The sequence below is a fragment of the Lepus europaeus genome, chromosome 20 (genome assembly GCF_033115175.1).
Source record: "Lepus europaeus isolate LE1 chromosome 20, mLepTim1.pri, whole genome shotgun sequence".
In the NCBI taxonomy this organism is placed as follows: Eukaryota; Metazoa; Chordata; class Mammalia; order Lagomorpha; family Leporidae; genus Lepus; species Lepus europaeus.
In genome coordinates this window covers 40,711,565-40,728,453 of record NC_084846.1, presented here as the reverse complement: position 1 = coordinate 40,728,453, position 16,889 = coordinate 40,711,565, and the positions used below count along the sequence as shown (strand labels likewise).

The 16,889-nt window shown below is 42.6% G+C and overlaps 1 protein-coding gene across 1 annotated transcript in view; it reads left to right on the top strand.

Annotated features, from left to right (window-relative positions):
• VPS41 (VPS41 subunit of HOPS complex) overlaps positions 1 to 16,889 on the top strand; it is a 191,128-nt gene that overhangs the window by 93,882 nt on the left and 80,357 nt on the right. Inside the window, 2 exon segments of the mRNA XM_062178061.1 lie at positions 6,535 to 6,597; positions 10,688 to 10,753. Coding sequence (XP_062034045.1) covers positions 6,535 to 6,597; positions 10,688 to 10,753 — 129 coding nt within the window.

Below are 16,889 nucleotides of genomic sequence, written 5' to 3'. Positions count from 1 at the left end.
TCTATTTTCATATCAGCCTGATAAATACTTAATTTTTAAAAAATGTATAACCTCATGCCATGCCTCTGAAGTCTCAGGCAGTATGGCCTGGTGATGAGGAGTGAAGTTACCCTGCCACCCTTTCCTGTGTGCCTCTCTGTGCCTCAGTCTGTTTCCTTCTCTGTAACATGGGGATCGAAACCAGCAGCAGCTTCATTGATTATGAAGGGGATTAAATGAGTTAGTACATGTAAATTGTTTGGAATAGTACCTAGAAGAGAAAAACACTTACTAGTTGTTATTTCTGTAATCATTATCACCCTCATCCTATTTTTCTGTTCCAGGTTTCTAGAAGTCTTTGTCTTCTTAGGAGGTTGCCAAATATTTTTATAGTTTTTCTTTGGTTATTATTAACACAGTTTTAAAAGCATGCTTGTTTTTCCTCCCTGCTCTGAATGTTTGGAATGGTGGTGTGCAGTAATTTTTAAAGTTTATTTATTTATTTGAAAGGCAGAGCAACAGAGAAAGAAAGATCATCCATCTTCTGGTCCACCCCTCAAGTGCCTGCAGGAGCGGATGCTGGGCCAGGATGAGGCCAGGAGGCTGGAACTCCACTGAAGTCTCCCACATAGGTGGCAGGGACACAAGTGCTTGAGCCATCACCTGCTGCCTCTCAGGGTGCATGTTAGCAAGAAACTCTGTTGGAAGCAGACCTGGAACTCCAACCTGTGGTGAAATGAGGTGTGGCAGTCACAAGTCACTGCACCACAGTGTCCACTCCAGTATTTTCTTTTTTTCTTTTTTCCTTTTTTGACATGCAGAACTAGACAATGAGAGAGAGAGAGAGACAGAGAGAAAGGTCTTCCTTCTATTGGTTCACCCCCCAAATGGCTGCTACGGCTGGCGTGCTGTGCCGAACCAAAGCCAGGAGCCAGGTGCTTCTCCTGGTCTCCCATGCGGGTGCGGGACCCAAGCACTTGGGCCATCCTCCACTGCATTCACGGGCCACAGCAGAGAGCTGGCCTGGAAGAGGAGCAACCAGGACAGAATCCGGTGCCCCAACCGGGACTAGAACCCGGGGTGCTGGCGCCGCAGGTGGAGGATTAGCCTAGTGAGCCATGGCGCTGGCCAACTCCAGTATTTTAAACAGTCCTTGTATATAATTTTGCTTGCTTTTTAAAAAAATTTTAATTTTAATTTTTAAAATTTTTTTATTCACTCCAGAACAGGGTGAGGAGTTCTTTTTGAACCTGAGTAATCACACAGATGCAGTGTGGCCCTAGTTATTATAATGTTGGGTATGGCAAAATCATCCTCTTCAAGACCTTAGAATGAGAAAAATTGGGGGAAGTAGAAGACTCTCTTGTCATCACCCCTTTTTGCTGATACTGTAGAGAGCCAGAGAAAGAAAGAGATCTTCCATCTGCTGGCTTACTCCTTAATTGGCAGCAGCTCAGGATGGGCCAGGCTGAAGCCAGGAGTCAGGAACTCCATCTGGATCTCTCACATGGATGGCAGGGGCCCAAGATTTTAGGTGATCTTCTCCTGCCTTCCCAGGTGCATTAGTAGGAAGCTGGATTGGAAGCAGAGCAGTCAGGACTCAAACCAGCTCTCTGTTATGGGATTGTTGGCATTGCAAATTGGCTTACCATTCTACACCACAACACCAACCCCTTGGGTCCTTTTTACTGCCACTTGACATGTAATGACAATTCATGTGTCTGTCCCCATCCTAATTCTTGACTTGTTATTTTTTGATCGGATGTTTGAGAGGGGCTGTTATAAGGAAAACACTAACTGGGGGCTTGGATCACGTTCTGGCCACCTCAGTCCTGATTCCTCTGCATCACGGGGGCCGTTGCCCCGTGTTCTGAGTGATGAATTTGTAGACTCCATGCCAAAGGGAGCAGGATTACACACTTTCCTCACTTTCTCATGGGGAAAGTGTCTCTGTATTTCAGGTTCTAAAATACATCACGTACTGTCTATGGTGCTCACATGACTCTGGGTTTATTTTTCACGGAGAACACCTCTGAGGCATGGCAGCAGATAAACTGTGAGGCCCACGATTTTGAATTCTTTTGCTCATTAAGTGTTGTTGTGGCAAATTCAAGGAAGTTGTTAGGTCTGCAGGGGATACCAATTTCAAAAGGAGCCCTCTATTGTAACTTTTAATTATGTGGGTTTTTTTTTTTAAATAAAAGATTTATTTGTTTATTTGAAAGGCAGAGTTAGAGAAGAGATATATAGAAAGAGATCTTCCACTTACTTGTTCACTCCCTAAATGGGCACAATAGCCAGGACAGGGCCAGGTCAAAGCCAGCAGCTTCAACCAGCTCTCCCCTATGGATGCTTCATTTTAACCTCCATTGTATTAGAAGAACATCCTATGCTTATACATTTTTGTAAAAGTACTGGCTTTGTACCCTTTGAACGAGGAGAAGCAAGGAGGTGATGGGGCACACATGTATGTGCCTTGTCAAGAATATGTAGGAAGTGACAACCTCAGGGTAAATCAGATTCCTTCTGTGTTCTATCATGTGCTGTTCTTGGAACCCAGATAATATACCTGGCACAAATGACTGAGTAGTCAGAAAGTGAGTAGAATATCTTAAAGATTTTCTCTTGTAGTGGACAAATCTGTCTCCGAAAATTATAACACAAGTCAATGTTCTGCAGAAGGAATGAACCACTCATTAACTTGCCACGATTACAACAATAAGAAATTGCAAGTTTAGATAGTTCTTTATTTAAAAATCTGAATTTGTAAATAAAAACCTGCTTACAATGAAACCCATCCTAGTCCATTTGTATTGCTACCCTGTACCAGATAATTTGTCAACAACAAAAATTTATTTTTCCCTGTCCTACAGCCTAGGAAGGCCGCTGTCATATCACAGTGCTTGCATTGGCTGGCTGGAGCGGGCTGCCCTCTCTGCTTCCAGGATAGTGCCTGGTCACCGTGTCCTCACCTGATGGAGGGGACAAATACTGTGTTCTTACATGTTCTGCCTCATTCCCTTGAGCCCTCTTTTTACTGCACTAATCCCATTCAGTAAGGCTCTATTCTCATCACTTAATAACCTCCTAATACCATTACATTGAGAATTAAGTTTCAACATTTGAATTTGGGACAAGCACGTACATCCAGATTATAGCAGACATTAGACCCAGATGGCTTCACTAAGTGAATTTCTTTAAGAATTGAAAGAAGAAATCATAGCACTGCCCAAGAGACTAGGAAAGGAACACATCTGAAGTCTTGGGACATGATTCCCATTGGCCTCAAATTGCTCGCTAGCTCCACGTCTTTGAGAGCCCCTGGAATTTCCATGTGCTGCTGGTGAGAGTGCAAATTAGTTTAAACCCCTTTGTGAGATGGTTTGGCTGTCTACTAAATGTGAACATATGCATAACCTGCAATTCAGCAGTACTGCTCCTGCTTATATAGTCTTTATAAATGTGTATGTAAGTGCACCAATTATTTATAAACAGTGTTTGCAGCAGCATTATTTATAATTGCCCCAATCTGGAAACAGCACAAGTGGAAGGAATGCATCCGTTGTGGTAGATGCACCCACTGAACTGCTACACCAAGGTGGGCATTTGGCCAGCAGTTAAGGTGCCCATTAAGATGCCTGTGTTGCACGTTACATGCTTACGTTTGATACCCGGTTCTAGCTGCTGATTCCAGCTTCCTGCCGGTACAGACCTCCCAGAGCAGCAGTGATGCCTCAAGTACTTGGATTGAGTTCCTGGCTCCTGGCCTTGGCTCTGGCCAGGGGACATTGCAGAATTTGGGAAGTGAACAAGCAAATGGAAGGTCTCTGTCTGGCTTGTCTGCCTGTTTGTTTCTGTGTGTGTGTTGCTCTCACACTTGTTTTCTTTTTCTTTTTTTTTTTTTAACTTTTATTTAATGAATATAAATTTCCAAAGTACAGCTTATGGATTACAATGGCTTCCCACCCCCATAACTTCCCTCCCACCCGCAACCCTCCCCTTTCCCGCTCCCTCTCCCCTTCCATTCACATCAAGATTCATTTTCAATTCTCTTTATATACAGAAGATTTGTTTAGTATATATTAAGTAAAGATTTCAATAGTTTGCCCTCACATAGCAACACAAAGTGAAAAAATACTGTTGGAGTACTAGTTACAGCATTAAATAACAGTGTACAGCACATTAAAGACAGAGATCCTACGTGATTTTTTTTAATTAATTAATTTTCTATGCAATTTCCAATTTAACACCAGGTTTTTTTTTTTTTTTCATTTCCAATTATCTTTATATACAGAAGATCGATTCAGTATATACTAAGTAAAGATTTCATCAGTTTGCACCCACACAGAAACACAAAGTGTAAAATACTGTTTTAGTACTAGTTATAGCATCACTTCACATTAGACAACACATTAAGGACAGATCCCACATGAGATGTAAGTACACAGTGACTGTGTACTGTTGTTGACTTAACAAGTTGACACTCTTGTTTATGGCATCAGTAATCTCCCTAGGCTCTAGTCATGAATTGCCAAGACTATGGAAGCCTTTAGGGTTCGCCGACTTTGATCTTATTCTGATAGGGTCATAGTCAAAGTGGAAGTTCTCTCCTCCCTTCAGAGAAAGGTACCTCCTTCTTTGATGGCCCCGTTCTTTCCACTGGGATATCACTCGCAGAGATCTTTCATTTAGGTCTTCTTCTTCTTCTTTTTTTTTTTTTTTCCAGAGTGTCTTGGCTTTCCATGCCTACAATACTCTCATGGGCTCTTCAGCCATATCCGAATGCCTTAAGGGCTGATTCTGAGGCCAGAGTGCTATTAAGGACATCTGCCAATCTATGAGTCTGCTGTGTATCCCGCTTCCCATGTTGGATCGTTCTCTCCCTTTTTGATTCTATCAGTTAGTATTAGCAGTCTTGTTTGCTCACACTTGTTTTCTTGACTTCTTGTGCTCCAACTCTCTCACTGTCTCTCTGCTTTTTAAATAAATAAAAAATTTTTAAAAAACTACATGCCAATGACAAAGAACTAAGTATTGCTTTATACAACGGTATGAATAAATCACATGAAGAATATATTGAATATTGATAGAAGAAGACAGATCTTACACATTTGTATAAAATCTAGATACCAAAAGTTATTCATGGTGGTAGATTTCAGTGTAGTGGTTGATTTGAGGCTGTTACTGACTGGAAAAGGAGGAAGGACCATCTGGGGTTCTATTCTTGATAGTGTTGGCTGCATAGGCATATGGGGTATGTTCATGTAAAAGAATTTGTCAATCTGTAAATGGATGATCTATGTCCTTCACGTTTTATTTATATGTGTGTGCATCTGAGTATATCCTTCCAGCTCTCTTTTGGTTCTGTTGTTGTTAAGTACTCAGAAAAAAAATTAGTAAAATAGCTTTAAAGAACTTTAAATGGGGAGCAGTGGTAAGAAGGAACTGAAATATTTCAGTTTTACACTCTGCGCAGATTCAGCATATATGAATGAAGTACAGATCTCCTAATCTTCCCCACATTGGTTTGTGTGGTTGATAGCTACGTGAGTGTGTGTGTGTGTGTGTGTGTGTGTGTGTGAGAGAGAGAGAGAGAGAGAGAGAGAGAGAGATCTAAAAAGAAGCTTCCTTTTCCTTTCAGGAATGAAAGATAGTTTCTTCATGGATTTTGTGGTGTATCTGCCTCCTTCAGTGCCTGCATCCCATATGGGTGCTGATTTGAGACCTGGCTGCTCCACTTCCAACCCAGCTCTCTGCTATGGCCTGGGAAAGCTGTGGAAGATGGCTCAAGTGTTTGGGCCCCTGCACCTGCACGGGAGACCCAGAAGAAGCTCCTGGCTTCAGACTAGCCCAGCTCCAGCCGTTGCAGCCATTTGAGGAGTGAACCAGTGGGTGAATATCTCTTTCTGCCTCTGCCTCTCTGTAACTTTGTCTTTCAAATAAATAAATAAATCTTAAAAAATAAATTGGCGTCCATTAATGAAATAGAAGTGTGGTGACTAGTGGGAACTGTATTCACAAGATGCTTCTCACAGCTTGGTTGCTATGAAGTACAATGGAGTTGTGTCCATTGGATTTTTTTTTTTTTTAAAGATCTATCCATTTATTTGGAAGGCAGAGCCACAGAGAGGCAGAGGCAGAGAGAGAAAAATAGATCTTCCATCCGCTGGCTCACTCCCCTGCTGGCTGCAGTGGATGGAGCTGCTCTGATCTAAAGCCAGGAGCCAGGAGACTCCTCTGGGTCCTCATACGAGTGTAGGGGCCCAAGCATTGGGCCATCCTCCACTGCTTTCCTAGGCCACAGCAGAGAGCTGGATCAGAAGTGGAGCAGCTGGGACTCAAACCAGTTCCCACATGGGATGCTGGCATTGCCAGTGACAGCCCCACCCGCTGTGCCACAGGCCCAGCCCCTCCATTGGATATTAAACAGAGGTCAGAGGACCTTAGAATTATTTGAATGCCTTATGATTGTTATTGATTACACATGTTCTTATTGACTTAGCAGCCTTCTCCATTGCTTTCGTGGGGAACTGACACAATCCATTTACTTTGCAGGTGCAGGTATTTGGGCTGTATTCGGGAGAAGAATTTCATGAGACTTTTGACTGTCCCATTAAAGTAAGTATTCTGCAAGTTTTAGTTTTCCTAAGGATTTTCTCAATTAAAGCAATAAAGATGATAATAATGTGAGCAGTACTAGTTCTATGCTAATATTTTCAATAAGAATTCAAAAATTAACCATGTGCTAGATACCATTGGGGTACTATGAGGGAGTCCAGGATGTATATTGAGTGACTGTGACCTCAGTCCTCAGGGAGCTTTTGGTATGGTGGGTGAGATTTCTCATACACACACATCCTCCCTCTCTCTCCCTCCCTCTCCCCCCTCCCCCTTCTCCCCCCTCCCTCCCTTTCCCTCTCCCCTGCCCCCCCTCCCCCTCTCCCTCCCTCTCTCCCTCCCTCTCCCCTCCTCTCCCCCCCTCTCCCCCCCTCCTCTCCTCTCCCCCTGTCTCCCTCCCTCTCCCCTCCTCTCCCCCCCCTCTCTCCCCCCTCTCCCTCTCTACTCCCCTCCCTCCCTCTCCCCTCTCTCCCTCCCTCTCCCCTCCTCTCTCCTTCTCTCTCTCTCCCCCTCCCTCTCTCTCCCCTTCTCTGCCCTTCTCTCCCCCTCTCTCCCTCTCTCTCTCTCTCCCCCCTCCCTCTCTCTCCCTCTCTCTCCGCCTCTGCCTCTCTGTAACTCTGCCTTTTGAATAAATAAATAGATCTTTTAAAAAAAAAAAAGGCTAATTTGACACTCCAGGCAAGTTATTACAGGATCTCAATTAAAAAAAAATGATTGCAAGTATTCAAAACAGAATGGAGGACATGAATTTGGATAGCTTTTAGGAGATAAACTTATTTAAACAGATAGAGTTAGAGAGGGAGAGAGAGACAGAGAGAAAGGTCTTCTTCTGCTGGTTCACCCCCTAAATGGCCACTATAGCCGTCACTGCGCCAATCCGAAGCCAGGAGCCAGGTGCTTCCTCCTGGTCTCCCATGCAGTTGCAGGGGCCCAAGCACTTGGGCCATCCTCCACTGCCCTCCCGGGCCACAGCAGAGGAGCAACGGAGACTAGAACCCAGCACCCATATGGGATGCCGGCGCCACAGGCGGAGGACTAATCAAGTGAGCCACAGCGCTGGCCCAGGGATTGTTTCTTAAACACAAAGTTACTACCCACAGTTGAGTGAGATGAAGCCTTTTTAAAAACTACATCATCCAGTTTAAAGCTGTAGAGGGAGAAGAGGAGACGACTGACGGTGGATTCCTGGAGCACTCCAAAGACTCAGGGGCGTAAGGAAAAGGAGCAGCACTTAGAGGGGCTGGAGGAAAGGCAGCAGAGCAGCGGTGTGTTGGGGGAGCCCTAGGAGAGTGGGTTTCCATGAGAAAGAGGTGTGTGGTGGTGTTGCAGGCAGTGTGGAGAATGGGTGGGGGGAGGGCTGGAACAAGGGCATTTTATTTTGTAATTATGATTGTCTGGCAGCCTCTGTGATGGGGGTAGTTTCAAGCGCAGGAGACTCACATGTATCCAGAAGGAAGCTGGAGGCAAGGAAGCTGGAACCACCAGTAAAGGCTCTACTTTCAAGACATTTGGTGGTAAAGAAAAAGGTCATCTGAGAGGTTGAGGGGCAGGATCCAGGGAAAATTTGTACAGCTCAGTTCTGGTCCATGGTAAAAATCAACAGAGGGGGAAAGGTAAAGTAGAGAAGACAGGGGGTACTTAATGGAGCAGTGCTAAGCAATGAGACCAGAGCTTAGGCAGAGTGTAGAATCTGGGAAAAGAGAACAAGACCCTCTGCCTGCAAGCTAGGCGTGAAGGCGGTCAGGCTGAGCCCAGCGGCTGCAGAATCAGGCAGTGAAGATCAGCAGCATCGATGGCTTTATTTCCTTAAGCCTGAAGGACAGGAAAGGAAGGGGGGAGGGGGTAAGGTCTTCATAAAGTTTACAGAAAACAAGCGTTTATTTTAAAAAACACTTTTTAAAAATTTTTCTTTATACCAGAAATAGAGAAAGAAATTCTCATCTGCTGATTCACTCCCCAGATCCCTGTAGTGACCTGGGCTGAGCTAGGCTGAAGCTGGGAGCTGGAACTCAATCCCAGTCTCCAGCATGGGTGGTGGGGACCCATCTACTTAGCCATCATATGCTGCCTTCTAGGGTGAACATTAATAGGAAGCTGGAATTGGGAGTAGAGCCAGAAGGTGAACCCAGGCATGTGACATTGGAATGCCCATGTCCCAGACAGTGTCTTAAAAGCTATGGAAAATACCTACCCCATATTTTCATTACATTTTGTTCCACTGGCTACTTGTAGGGTAATTAAGGAACAGAAGAGATGGCTGAATAACTGTCACCTATCTGGAGTTACCCATTATGAGAGAGCTAAAAAGACTGGGAGATGTTTAAGAATGTAGAACAACAGCATATATAAGTGTTTCAATATTGGTATTTAGGATGGATTAGGCAAGTGTTGAGGGGAAGAAAGGCTAACCTGAGGGGAAGGAATGGTTAGAGAAATGAAGGGTGGTAAGACAGCATAGGAAGAAGAATCTATTAGTCCATTCCAGTGGAGCAGGGAAATGTATTAGTTCATTAATAAGAATGTAAAATATAATTTTAAAGATTTATTTATTTGAATGGCAGAGTTACGGTGTGGGAAGGGAAGGAGAGAGGAGAAAGAAAGGGATATCTTCTATCCATTGGTTTACTCCCCAAATAGCCATAATGGCCATGGCCAGGCCAGGTGGAAATCAAGAGCATGGAACTCCAGCCAGCGCCGTGGCTCACTTGGTTAATCCTCCGCTTGTGGCGCCGGCACCCCGGATTCTAGTCCCAGTTGGGCCGCCAGATTCTGTCCCAGTTGCTCCTCTTCCAGTCCAGCTCTCTGCTGTGGCCCAGGAAGGCAGTGGAGGATGGCCCAAGTGCTTGGGCCTTGCACCTGGAAGGAAGCACCTGGCTCCTGGCTTCAGATCGGTGCAGCGTGCCTGCTGTAACAGCCACTTGGGGGGTGAACCAACGGAAGGAAGACCTTTCTCTCTGTCTCTCTCTCTCATTGTCTAACTCTGCCTGTCCAAAAAAAAAAAAAAAAAAAAGATCATGGAACTCCTTCCAGGTCTCCCACATGGGTGCAGGGATCCAAGCCGTTGAGCCGCCTTTCTCTGCTTTCCCAGGCACATTAGCAGGCAGCTTGATTGGAAGTGGAGCAGCCAGGACTCCAACAGGTGCTCATTTGGGATGCTGGCATCACAGATGGCAGTATAACCCACTGTGCTATGTTGCTGTTCTAAAAAGCATATTTAATTGAAGGCTTATAAAAGTATAATCCTGTGCATTTTTTTTATTCCTAAGAATATTCCTTGAGTGGGTTTAGAAATAAAATTTGTTAAGTTGTTGATTTCATGGGTGGTGGGAGGATGAAGCAATGAGGAAGCAGGGTGTATGCAGAACTACAGCCGTAACACATGAGCCCAGATGCAAGTTGCTCTGAGTAAAGCCACTAGAACTTCACTGTTGCCTTCACTGTGCAGCCCTCCTCCAAGTTAATAATGTCATGTAATCATGAAACCACTGGCAAGTGACAGAAATAGTAACCTGGTGTTGGGGCAGCCTTGGGGGAAAGCTGTGCAAAAAATGGGTAGGGAAGGGATTGACAGTGGAAAGCACATAGCAACCACAGGGGTAGGAGGTTGGGATGTAGTAGAAGGGAAACTCCTGAATGGTTTGCTCTGCAGCTCTTGGGTCCAGTGGTTCTGTTGTGTCTCTCACCAGTGGGGTTTGGTGTTGCTGTGCTGTTCTGCTTGGCGCCATCCATTGGGCAGCACCTTGGATAAAGAGGTCATCAGGTCCTTTCTTGAGTTTTCTTCTATGCTTTGTATTCAGTTACATACAGTTGCGGTTTCTTGCTACCTCTATAGAGGGGACATTCACTCAGAGAGGCCCCCAGTCACTAGAACAAGTTCATTCTAGTTTTTGAGTTTTGGCCTGGCTTCTTAGAAGATTTGAAATCTTTTCTCATAAAAGCAAGACTCAGATGTCATCAGTCGCTGTAGAATATTATCTGAATATAATACTTCCTACCAAGACATAAGGATAGTGCCTAGGTCACACTGTTTGGAATGCATAAAGGGTTTTCATTCCGTGCTTTAACCATCACTCCTAACTTTCTCTTATAGATCATTGCTGTGCACCCACATTTTGTGCGATCCAGTTGCAAGCAGTTTGTAACCGGAGGGAAAAAGGTAAATTCTGTGTGTGTCTATCGTGACATGTACCTTTTGTAGGTATTCTGTCTGACCTATAATTTATCCTTAATATTATTAACATCTGACTATAGAAGAAATTTTGAGAAAGAAAAATGTAATGAAATCATTAGACCATCATGTCTTGGGAAAGTTTTGGCCTCAATGTTTCTTACAGTATTCCTGTGAAGTAGATATAGGGTAATTGAACTACCATCTAGAAATTTGAAACATTCTTCATTCTACAGGAAAGAGGCTACATTTAGAATACCAAAAGAGTAGAGTGGGCACTTAGCCTGGTGGTTGGGATGCCAGCACTCATGTCAGAGTACTTGGGTTCGATTCTCAATTCTGACTCCTGATTCCAGCTTCCCACTAGTGCAGACCCTGGGAGGCAGTGAGTGATGGCTGAGTAGTTGGCTGCCTGCCACCTGTGTGGGGGACCCAGATTGAAACACTGGCTCCTGCTTTTGGCTTGGAACAGTCCTGGCCATTGCAGACATTTGGGAAGTGACCCAGTGTCTGGTAGCAGTATCTCCCTCTCTCCCCTTTCCCTCTCCATCTCTCTCTCCTACCTCCCTCTCCCTCGCTCTCTCCCTCACCTGTTCTCCCTCTCAATAATAATAGTAATACCAAAAATAATTAGTGACATTTTCCCCATTGTGGAAGATCTCTTATAGGCCTTGATAAACTCATAGTACAATTATCTTTACTTATTATTGACATCTTCCTGGCACATGTTACTGTCTCGGTGCTATTTTAAAAATAAAAGAGTGAAACTCTTTATATTAATATATTTCTGTTTATAGGTATGATAAATTCTCAAATTAATGGATTTTTTATATATATATAAAAGTCAGTCTTTTTCTATTTTTACTAACTGGAGGTATTTTAAAACCATTTTTACATCAAAACATCATCACCATGGTGAAACAGTCTGATTCATACTGTTTGGAGCCAGTGACAAGGAGGCTATTTCTGCAGGAGCGCAAAGCCATGGGATGACTACTTTGAGCCCCAGATACCAAAGGGTCTCTAATGTCTTATAATAGGTATGGGTTCTTCTCCCTTGGTCTGGAAGTTCACGGAATGATGGTGTGGGAAAGTGTCCTGGTCATCCCTCGCTCCTTGTTGTGGCTGTCTTGGTTGGTCCGGGGATCCTCATTGCGCTCCCCAGCATGAAGCCAGTGCTGCACCACCAGCTCAGATTTCTGTTTAAGAGCTAGGCCCGCCCTCCCACCTCTCAGCCCTTTGTTGACCACAGACTCTCGCTCTGTCCACCTCGTGTCCAACATCCGTGGGGCTATTCAGTGGGAATTACTGACTGCCTCACAGCCTCTAGCTTAGAGCTGCAGCTGCTCCGCTCCCGTAGAAGTGACTACCTTGCTTATCTCTGTCAGCCCCAGGAAGGAGTAACTAAAATCCCTCTTGTATTTCTTTAGTAAAGACTTTTTTGGTTAGGAAACAGCATGTACTGTAGTATAAATTGACAAAGCTGTGATTTAACTCTCAGCTGTGTGTGTGTTTTTTTTTTTTTTTAATTCAGCAAGGATGAAGGATGGTAAGTCACTGCTTTTTTAAAAAAAATAATAAAGCAAATAGTTATTATGTCCTGATTTGAAAATTAGAGTGTATCTCAGCTGTTAGGTTCTGGCTTCAGGATCTTTCATAAGGGCTACAGTAAAGAAATGGACTATGGCTGTGGTCATTGAAGGCTTGACTAGGGCTGGCAGTCTGCTTTTAAGTCGTCTTCTCCCTTCTTAATAATAATCCGCCATGTACTCAACTGATAAATCACAAGTGTGTGATGTAGTTGTGAGTTATAGCTTCCAATTTCAGGAATTGGGGACTTCACAGTTGTCCCCTGTTCCTTGAAAGTATTAGAATAAAGGAAGATACCAAAGATAGTAAGAATGTTGATGTCCCAGATATTATGAATTTGATGTCTCAAATTCGGAAGGTGAGATTTTCCTGTGTTGCTTTCTGTTCTTAATGATAAGTGAAATTTATTACTTGTTTTTACTGGGAGAGATACTTGTAGTCTCATCAAGTTTGCTACATCAATGTTACTATATCAATGTCTTGTCTATCTGCAGGGTGCCTTGGCTAACTGCCATAATATCTTTGCCCTTCTTCTTAGCCCTGGACACCATTTGCAAACGTGTGTAGGAAGGACAATGTGAATGGAGCAGTTCAGATCAGAGTTTGTTGAGTAGACACATGAACATTGTAGGAACATCAGAGAAATCTGTCACTCTTGTGTTGGTGAGGCAATGTGGGTAGAACTTGTAGAAAGATGGACATTGTGATAAGCAATAAAATAAGTCAGGTTCACCAAATGCTGGACAATTGAGAAATCAGGGTTTGGTACTTCTCTTTAGTTATTACTGACTACTTGGCAGTTTGTCTTCTAAGAAAAAGAATTCCAGTTTCTCATTTTTCCCATTTAGAAATACTTTTGAACACATTTCTTTCCAACACAAAAAGATACTTACATACATATGAAATAAGAGTAAAATATAAACATTTCAGATCATCTGGTGAAAAAATTGAATAGAAAAGTGATGCTATTATTAAGTTAGAGTTTCTAGATTAAAATTATTTTAAAAAAATATACAGACTAGGGGCCGGCGCTGTGGCACAGCGAGTTAACACCCTGGCCTGAAGAACCGGCATCCCATATGGGTGCCAGTTCTAGTCCCAGCTGCTCCTCTTCCGATCCAGCTCTCTGCTATGGGCTGGGATAGCAGTAGAAGATGGCCCAAGTCCTTGGGCCCTTGCACCCATGTGGGAGACCCAGAAGAACCTCCTGGCTCCTGGCTTCAGATCGGCGCAGCTGCAGCCATTGCGGCCAGTTGGGGAGAGAACCAGCAGATGGAAGACCCCTCTCTCTGTCTCTACCTCTCTGTGTAACTCTGTCAAATAAATAAAATAAATCTTTAAATAAAAACCATACAGACTAAAGGACTTAGTATATTATATACAAAGCTTTATGCTGGGCTTGATAAAATTATATGTGTGATATTTTGAAGAGTCATGTGATTATTTCAATGGAATTTTTAATAGCTTTATTGTTATATAGTTTGCACTGTATAGAGTTCAGTTTATTGAAATGTACTGCTCAATGGTTTTTAGTATATAGTACTGCGCAACCATCAGTATAATCATATTTTAGAGCATTTTCATCACTCCAGAGAGAAATCTTGTGCCCATCAGCAGTCACACCCATCTTACTTTCTTCTCTCCCCCTATCCCTGGACAACTGCTAATCTACTTTGTTTCTTTATAAATTGTCGGCATTTCATGTAAATTGAACAATAGGTAGCCTTTGTATCTGGCGTTTTTCATTAGTTTTCTAGGTACATCCATGTGTAATGTATCTCAGCACTTCATGACCAAAAAGGAATAACTCTTCTTTGGTAAAGTATCTATTCAGATTCTTTGCCCATTTTTATTCTACAGTTGTACACTTTATTTTGGGTACACATTCCTTATCAGATGCAGGATTTACAGATATTCTCCCCAGCCTATCAATTGTCTTTTCTCTTTTTATTTTTATAAAATGTATTCTTTGAAGCACAGAATTTTTTTTTTTTTTTTTTTTTTTTAGCTTTGATAGGGTCCTATTTATCTTTCTTTTTTTTTTTCGATACTTGTGCAGTGGCAATGGAATTGTTTCTAAGAAATCATTATGTAATCCAGGGTCCTGATTATTAATACCTATGTTTTATTTTATTTTTGTTTTTGACAGGCAGAGTTAGAGAGAGAGAGAGAGAGAGAGAGAGAGAGAGAGAAAGGTCTTCCTTTCGTTGGTTCACCCCCCAAGTGGCTGTTACAGCAGGCACGCTGCACCGATCCGAAGCCAGGAGCCAGGTGCTTCCTTCCAGGTGCAGGGCCCAAGCACTTGGGCCATCCTCCACTGCCTTCCTGGGCCACAGCAGAGAGCTGGACTGGAAGAGGAGCAACTGGGACAGAATCTGGCGGCCCAACTGGGACTAGAACCCGGGGTGCCGGCGCCGCAGGTGGAGGATTAGCCTGGTGAGCCACGGCGCCGGCAATACTTATGTTTTCTATTAAGACTTTTGTAGTTTTAATTCTTAAATTAGATCTAGGAACTACTTTGGGTTCAGTTTTGTATATACTGTTAGGTGGCAGGACTGGGGGTGTCCAAATTCATTGTTTTACATGTTGATATTCAGTTGTCCCAGCACCATGTGTTCGAAATAATTATTCCTTCCCCATTGTCTTGGCTTATTTGTTGAAAATCAGTTAACTATAATGTTGCACTTTATTCTATTAGATCTATGTATCTATTTGTGCCAGTACCTCTTTTGGTCTTTTGAGTCATTTATTTTTCTATTATTACATAAGAGATAATAAAATAGCTACTATATATTTCATTTGGGGTTCTTTCCCTTTAAAAAGCCATTCTGATTTCTCCTACTTAAATTAGAAGCTTTAGAAACATTCAGTGTGTCCTCTGTTTAAAGACTTCTGTCATACAATCTATTAGCTGATTTCTTTGGATCCATTAAGGTTTATTGTATAAATATGCATGAGTATTTAGTAAATAGTAAAAAGTAGCATTTATTTGATAGACTATAATGATCTGGTTAAGTAGAGATTATAAAAATGTGCACCAGCTTGTCTTGGCTGGCAGAAATCTCCCGAGAGTCTCTTCCTTCTGTATGTGTAAGATGTGCACTTAAGCTACACGACTTTCCCATCAGTGTATTTTGTTTTGAAGCAGATTTATTTTGTTGAGGATATTTCAGAAGTGTTTTTCTAATTTAATTTTCTAATCTTTTATTTCAAAAACTAAGACAAAAGCTTTTATAAGGCGGCATTAAGAAAGGAGGATGATTGTGAACTGATTACTTTCATTTTGAACCTGTAAGCTAATTTCTAGGAGGGGCTGCTCTTTTTGTAACTGAGTCCTGGAAATTTATACCTTTGAAAAGTGAGGAAAACAAAGACTGTATTGGCCCAATCACAACTCTAATCATTTCAACTGCAATTTGAAACTAGTAACAGAAATAAATAGAACAACTTTGAAGAGCCCAACATTTAGCAAATGGTGATAACCTTGCAACCGTCATCTGTTGTGGGTATCAAAACCTGTCTGTTTAAAGCAGATTGCAGATCATATGAAGGGAAAGAGAGTAAAGACAGATGTCACCTGAGAGGTTGTGACCTTCTGCCTTTAAAATTAACTTCAGCAAGAAAATTAGGGCTAAGACTGCCAAATGACAGTGTAATGTGGAATAACGATTCTTAACCCTTATGAACAATGATCTGCAGACTGACAGCTGTGAAATCCTCAGAACGATGGGCCAACTCCCATGAGCAAGAAGTTAAAGTGGCACAAAGAACAGGGCAACTGCTGTCCTGCGCTAAGATGTTGATGATGCTCATCTGAAAAGTTGAGAGATGTCTAAGTCGGTATTTGAATTTTTTTAATGTAGTTGGCATTTTCGGTTCCTTTAAGAAATCTTTAATTGCAACCTACATCTCAAAGCAGTGCTACAAAGCGTAGCAGTGCAGCAGGCGAAATCCTGCAACTGTAGTTTGACACATTTGTTAGTCTTTCCTTTTTAAAGTTCTGGCTTCTTCAGTCTTTAGAGATAGCTCCTTGCCCACCGGGGACCAGGAAGAGGAGCCTATAGTTCTGTCTGGCATAAACTTTTATTTTAGATTTCCAAGGCAGCTTCTTTAGTAGTTGAATGCCATAGCTGGATTTATGGACTGCTCTGCTTGACACATGAGCATAAAAAGCTTATTCTAAATTCTGTTTTGTTTCTGTGTTGAAAAAAGAAAGATGGAACAGAAAAGCAAATCTCTTAAAAGTACCATTGGAGAGAGCTTCCAAACACATGAACCAGTAAAATGCTTTTTAAGTGTAACCTTTTAGTGTAGCAAGACTTCTAATGTATGAGCATAGCAAATGAAGTTTCTTACTTAGAAGTGAATCTGCCAAGTGGATCTGGTCTGAGTGGTTTTTTCTTTTTTATTGTCCAGCCCGCTCTGTCAGCAAGATAAACCTTAGCTTCATATGACCTTGACCTTTGAACTTGGAAATATACTTCATAATGACTGGTGCTCCTCCTTTGACAAATTATTAAATTGTCGCAGTGCT